At 40.3% G+C, this 7,476-nt stretch overlaps 1 protein-coding gene across 22 annotated transcripts in view; it reads right to left on the bottom strand.

Annotated features, from left to right (window-relative positions):
* Positions 1-1,156: 1,156 nt before the first annotated feature.
* Positions 1,157-7,476, bottom strand: part of THRB (thyroid hormone receptor beta) — a 161,301-nt gene continuing 154,981 nt past the window's right edge. For all 22 annotated transcript variants that reach the window (XM_051808420.1, XM_051808408.1, XM_051808409.1 and 19 more), the window contains one exon: positions 1,157-6,121. In XM_051808420.1, the coding sequence (XP_051664380.1) occupies positions 5,880-6,121 (242 nt within the window). In that variant the 3' untranslated portion in view covers positions 1,157-5,879. The remainder of the gene's footprint in view (positions 6,122-7,476) is intronic.

Below are 7,476 nucleotides of genomic sequence, written 5' to 3'. Positions count from 1 at the left end.
GCAGCTGTCAAAACACTGCTCCTCTCAACAGACCTCATTCTACTTTTTCAAAAATACAGACTTCATCGCTACAAATTAAGCCTGAAAATGTGACAGCCAGAGCGCTGGCATCTGTGGAGTAGAATTATTTCTTCACATCAAGTAAACAAGTTGTTATGCACCAAATCAATTCCTCACTCCAGAGCTGGTCCTGTAGGGCCTGAGCAGCCCACATTGCTGCTCACTCAGTTCAACCCCAGTAGAGGCTTTGGCAAGACTTCCCCACTAAGGTGGCTGGAGTGCTCAAAGGGATTCCATTTAAGGCAGGGCAGGGATTTCATGCTTTCCCTCCAGCTCTTCAGATGGAGATCCTGCCTTTGAAGACAGCCCCTATTCCCAGGGGCCAGTGGGAACAAACCCTTGAGGTGCCAGCACCGCACTCCCTAAGGACACCAAGCCTGGTGTCAGGAAGTCCCACCAATGCCAGGCAGAGTAAGGGAGCTCAGCATCCTTTTGAAGGCTCCCAGCACCTCATGTGGAAGGGGACCGGGATCAGGAGCTGGCAGTCAGCCAGCAAACGCCTGTGGAAATCACCACGAAACAACAGCCTGAAATAGGTTTCCATCTGAGACAGGCCAAGGAACAACTCTGGATCCAGGCACTAGGTCTTGCTTTTCTTTCTGATGGGAATGAACAGACTAGAGGAGAAATCAAAACTTCAGTGGAATAGGAGACTAGAGAAAATATTTGAAGAGAATATCTTCTCCAATAGGTAAGAGACTGAGGTATGCAACATATGAAAAGATGGGAAGCTTGTTGCTCCTGTCAACCATCCCTGTTTAGGCTGGTAGTGGAGAAGGAAAAAAAGGGCGTTCCCTTAAAAAATGTAATTGAGTGAGACATAAATCATGAGTCAGTTCACTTGGAGTGAATTAATTTTGGCTGCTGTGAAGAGTGAGGAAGTGAAAAACTCCAGTTGGGTGCCCAAGGGAGGGGAGGAGAGGAGATAAGATATGAGGTAGGTGATGAAAGGGATGCAGAAGGATAGAAATGTGAGCAGGTTAGAGTTGATAAAACATTGTGCTCTAGGTCCTAATTTTCCCATTCTGGTGGCTTGGAAGTGTGCGACAGAGTTGATGAAACAGCCCACAACAAAGAGACAGAGACACCAGGCCACTTTTCAGTTATAAGCTTTTTCTTTTTTAGAATTCAAGCTTACACAGTTATCTATGCCCACTATATTCATAATTACATTTTAATATCTGCATACAAAAGCTATGTAAAAATTATTTTCTTCCCCCAAATATACAAATTTTCTCTTTAGATAGTTTAAAACATTTGTGATCACAGATTTTTTTTTAATATATTTTAGGCTGAAAAAATATTACCAATCTAGCATAACTCTTAACACTGTTTGCAAAAAAATACATCATCCAAGGTACTTTGTTTTTTTACTGTACGGTGTAATGTTTGCCTTACCCTCAGGGCATGAAATTGATATTAAAAAAATAAACCAAATAAGCAAAACCCAGAAACCTCATAGACAAAATAATAAGTCCTCCCAACCAACTTAATAAAAACAAATAAACAACCCAAACCACCCTTCTCTTCAAAAAAATTATGAATTACTAATTTGATGTATTTATGAGCAAACTAAAACTGAAGAGTGCTAAGGAAGTAGGAAAAAAGAAATTACAGTATGTCAGCTAGTTCATGCCCTGATACTATCTTTACCGACATTAAATGTGTAATTAAATAAAGTGTCTTTTAATGTTTTACATTGTGCTCAGTAATTTACATAAATTTAATCCACACCCGGGTGCTGATGTAGATTTACATTTGATTGTCTTGTGCATAAACAAGGTTAGCTTTTAAAGAAGGTAAACTGTGCAATGGACAGTCACAAACAACTTATTACCTGCACAATATTGCTTTTTGAAGGCGACATCAGTCAATGTGGATACACACAAATAATGCATACTCTTTGCATTTGCTAACATCTATACTAAAACTCTGTGATAAGGCCAAACCTTTTTTTTTTTGTTTTTAATTTTAAAGCAAAAATATACCATAGTAAAAAAAAAAAAAACAAAACCAAAAACGTGCTCACACCGTTTTGAGTCTGTAAGTGGAAAATAAATCTCTATCGCACTAGAATAAAATTCTCTCTATAAAATTTAAATACAGATCACTTCATTACTATATCAAAAGGAAACGTCTGGCAATCATTTCCAGATGATCACAATAACAAGACACATTAAGAGGTTCTGATGCCTCTTCCTTTGTGAAAAGATAAATGTTGAACACTTTCAATTGCTCTCACAGTGAGAGGAAAACGTTCCTTGGTTGTGGATTTTGATTCTGTCAATGAAAAAGGTTTAGCCTTAGGAATGCTGGCTACATCTCAAAACCATAAGATTGATTTTTATAATTTATGATTCATGCAGCAAGAAGTCAATATGACACATACAGATTAGAGTTCCATAGCATAAAAATACATCACTAGCAATGACATGCTCCGCTTGTGATCAACAGCCCTCTCTTGGCAGATTTCTGATATAAATGGTCTTTCTGGATAGTTTTTATCTCTTTCTGATGCCTGCCTCTGAAGATGCAAGCAGTCTGCTCAAGGATGATTTTCAACCTTGGAGGTCTAACTCTAACGTCTACATTTTGGCAGAATGTAAACAAAAATCATTATCACACGCTATATATGTCATTATAAATATCATAACTTAACTGAGATTACACATGAAATGAGTGTCTAAATGCACATGTTACTCAGGGCGAAACCATGAACGGTGACAATCAGGTTTGACAGGAAAAATCTTCTGTGTAAGACCCACACATAGACCACAAAGCAAACATAAGAGCTACGTGGCACCATCAGAAACGAGACTCTGGACTGCACTAGAATGTGTGTGCTTGTTATTTCACTCAGAAGGCCAGTTACTACAAAGGGTGCTGACTACAGTACTGTTGTCTGCCACTGAGGTGGTCACTCGCAGTGGCTCAATGCCGCGATGGCTTGAGACCACTGATATTTAAAAGCATGTATGTCTTGGCAGAACTAAGGTCAGTATCCACTGGCAAGAGTCTGCAAGAGCATCCTCATGTGGTCTAGTTTTGCTCTCATGATCACACAAATCAGCAGTTGTACTGAGGAAGTAAATGAAGTCACACAAAGTAAGACTGGTAGGAGATTAGAGGCCATTAGATGTCAGTACATCAAATCTGTCCAACTAAGAGCTTCGTCTTAGTTTTCAATTAAGGAATACTACTATCTCACTGTTAATCAGTGTCAGACTCCAATTTAATCTAAAAAGCTAGAAAAGGATGTTGATGTATGTCCTTTCTGCTAAGAGCACTGCCGAACCTGTCAAAGTTGGTTGCCTGATTTTAGGCACTTCAGTCCATCTGCACTCACCTAAGGAAGGAGGCCTGATTTTTCTGAACCCTGATTAAGCACAGCTCCAAACTGCATCAGCTTTTTTGGAACTAAGAGAAATATGACGTTTTTTCTCCTGGGTCTCATCCGTGGCACAGTCAAAAGCTGGAACACTAAATCAAGCTCACATTGAGCAAACGGGTGAGGTAATTGCACTGGCTGCAGGAGGAACAACAAGCTCAGATCTGTGGCAGAAGAGAACTCCAAAAGACATGCACATTTCTCTTTCCTTTACAAGCATAGACACAAGTAAGGGATCAGCTTCTTTTCTACATTTCCTATATCCTATCGGTTCCCTATCAAATCACCCCAAATCAGCTATCCAAAAAGCTAGTTTCTGACTCTGTCTCCAAGACAGTGCTCTACAAGGAATTTGGATAGAGACTGGTGTTGCTTAGATGCATACTTCAAAATGGAGTAAGAGGTTCTTCAACCTCAGCAAATACGTAAGAATTAATCCCCACTGGCCTGTCTTCCCCGCTATCTGCAAAAAAACCCTAAACACCCCATTGTGTTTTATGTTCTGACAAAAACCCCCTAAGTGATAACATCAGTGCTCACAGCTCATCACAGGTGCATATAGTATCAAAGAACAGGGAGAACAAGATTCTGCATCCCTGCAAACATGGTCAATAGCACTCCAATGCCTTCTCAATGATGTAGGGAAAGGGGGGTGGAAAGAATTTAACCCCTGACACACATATACTGTGTTCCACCTATAAGTTTTCCTGAGTATCATGTTTTTGTGAAGGGATAAACACAAAACATATGGGTTGAGATTTGGGCCATGAGCTTTGAAAGTCAACACGTCCACCCTAACAATGCCCACTGACTTGCCAGGCAAATAGGTCAATAAATAGCAGAGAAAGAAACTGGTACAAATGAATGCACAACATGAAAGAACGTAGGGTATGAGGAAGTGCAAAATACGTGAGCTAAGTCTCTGGTTCCCAGGAAGAACAGAAGGAGGGTTTTGATGTATCATACAAATTCAGAGAATGGTTTAATATCAAGTTTATAAAACACAGGGATAACAACCCTGAATGGAGATGGATGACAGAGAGGAACCTCTACCTATAATGTCCTCACCACTGGCCTCCAAACATTCCAGGACTGTGAGTACTGGCTTGCGAATTTCGGCAGCAGGACATTTTGTCATTGCTCAGTTTGGTTCCTGCTAGTGCAGTTAGTGGAAATAAATTAAAAGAATCAAGAGAGCATCTAGCCAAACAAAACATGAACAGACACCAAGGAGGAAGAACCTAGCTGATCCACATGCATCCACACGCACACGCACACGCATGTAGAGAGTGAGAGAAGGGGAGAGAGAAGGTAAAAACATGGAAATATGTTTAAGACACCTGCTGAAGATTTGTAATTATATATATATAAAATTAAATATATATGTGCATATAAACTTTATATATATATATAAAACAAAGCATTACTGCTGAGCAACACTATTTGGATTACTGGGATAAAGCTGTACAGTCTTGAGTGTCGTTAATAACACAGTTGGCTTCTGTCCCATCTGAACGTCACCCAATATGTTTCATTCTCCTTTTCCTCATTTCGTGAGCCCTCATATCCCTGAATAACTCTGAGGAACTGCCTGCTATCCTGACAGAGAGTCTTCTCCCTCAGAGTGATGGATTTTCCATGCATCTCAGAAAAAGCAGATCTCTTCACTCTCAGAAAAAGTACCTCAGAGGATCAAATTCCCCTTCTTACTCCAACAGACCTTCCAGAGAAGTTACCTGGAGTTCAACTTTAGTAATTGAAGATCTTAATATCTTATACACATGGAAAAAAAATAGAGTCAGTCCCTTCTAAACATTCTGCATTATTTTAAGTAATTGGGGCACAGTTAAACTGTATCTGCTGGAACAATCCTCAAAGAATTATGGGATCATGATGATGATGAAGACCCTAGATCATAATGTTAATTGTTACAATAGCAATAATCATGAAAACTAGAAATTTCATATTACGAATTGGTCACCTGTACCCTGCAAAAGGGGGTAATACTAGACAGAATTGCCAGGGTCAAATTAACAATAGCTGTTTTAACTTGAAGGTCAATTTATTTTCTGCCACTTCAATTTCTCTCCCATATTTTTCAAGCAATGATGTGTGTGAGCTGGTGACCACACAAGTGCTGGTGAATGAGATTGGTCTGTTCGTATTTTCACTGTTAAGCTGTCAAAGCACTCACACCAAAGGACTGAAGAACAAATTGCAATAGTCACAAGTACCCGCATTAAAGGGATGTTTTCATCCATGTGTATACAACTGCCCCCTAGCAACCCAAAAAGAAAACCCAAACAAAAACCCAACCCCGTCTCAAGAAACAGAAGAGCATGAAAGAAGAACAGAGGTGAGAAGAGCTGGGCAACGGGATGAAATGACAGCCAGTAGTGCGACGGGGGTGCGGAGAACCGCTCCAGTCTCTCTAATCCTCAAACACTTCCAGGAACAACGGAGGGAACAGTTCTGTGGGGCACTCCACCTTCATGTGCAGGAAGCGGCTGGCATGGCAGGCTCCAATCATTCGCAGGTCTGTCACTTTCATCAGCAGTTTTGGCCAAAAGTGTGCAACATGGTGTTTTCTGTAATTGATGTAGTGTTCGAATGCCAGGAGGAATCCCTCTTGACACTTTTCTATTCTCTCGACGCAAACAAGGCCTGGGCGATCTGTGGATACAAAGCAGCAGAATTATCGTTACTACTTATCTGCTTTAACAAGGTCCTGATTATAAATCAGGAAAAATAGGATGATTCCATTGCTAGGAAAGAAAGAAGAGAGACCATGGACATTTGGCTCTGCCAACTTCTTTCACCCTGGACACCTCACTTATCAGTACTGTCCCCATTGAAACAAGGAGATAATCCTTCTTTTCTTCATCCTTTGCCTGTTTTGCCCTTTTAGAGTATAGATGTTTGGGATGTGTCGCCTTAACAGTGACTAGAGCAACAGATCCCTGATTTCAGCTAAGGCTTCTACCTATATATTTCAGTAAAACAACTGATAAAGAAACAAAAAAATTACTTATCAGTTACGTAAACTACAGTTCCCTTCTATCTGTTTCTCTACAGTCTGACCAATGCTTTGATCATGCTTTGATCCCAGGTGAGCTGCAAAGGAAACTGTTATGGAGCACCAAGGTACAACAAAGGCCAAATATTTGCCTAACTATCTCAGCTGGCACCCAGCCCCTTCACAAGTCACTTCTCCGGAGACAGTTCTGGAAAAGCAGGTCCTTTGAACTGCCTTCTGAAACCACTACTCATGTATCACTGTATATGGAACTAAAAAGAAATCAAAATGTTTTGATTGGCAAGATCAAGTGCTGTGTTGTAATTTATGTGGAAACCTTTTCTGTCTCAGATGCAGTTATGCTTGCAAATCACTGACTGTATATTGTTTTCAGTGCCCAATCTTCAAAGCGGTTTTAAAATCTTGCCAAATCTGCCACTGCCCAAGAATGGAATTTCCTCTTTGGGCTGGCACAATCAGTGGAAGCATATTTGAAAATATACCCAAATTGAGAAGGTTATAAACTCTTTGAAAATCATATGATGCTGCTTCTGTATTATGCCAGCAAGTGACCATTTGCAAATGGTCCCAGTGTAGGAAAACAGCACAACTCTCAAATGCCCATTAGGGCACAGTGGTGCTGCTAATTAGGGAAACCAGGACAGGTCAAACTAAACATATGAGACTGATGGAAATATATATAACTGCCCAGTGCATGACAGTATCCAGGGGAAAAGGGAACTAACTTATTGTAAGGACCAATGTTGCTAAATCATCTGTTTTTCATTCAAGACACACTGGCTCTGAACCAGAACTGAGTTCTTTCTGATGATCATCCCTGCCTAATCTGTAAGTACCAAATTGAGCAAGGTGTGTTACCAAAGCCACTTTATGTCCATGTTTTTGAATACCCTGAATTTTTTTCCTAGTGCTTACCAAACTAAGTCTAAGCTGCATTGGGATTCTGAGAGAAAATTTCTCCCACTTTAGGCAGCACTACAAGATCTAACAT

This window comes from Manacus candei, unplaced genomic scaffold (assembly GCF_025592945.1).
Source record: "Manacus candei isolate 608988 ecotype Guabito, Panama unplaced genomic scaffold, ASM2559294v1 h1tg000072l, whole genome shotgun sequence".
NCBI classification, from domain to species: domain Eukaryota; kingdom Metazoa; phylum Chordata; class Aves; order Passeriformes; family Pipridae; genus Manacus; species Manacus candei.
The sequence above is the reverse complement of the archived record's forward strand: the minus strand, read 5'-3'. Positions and strand labels throughout refer to the sequence as shown.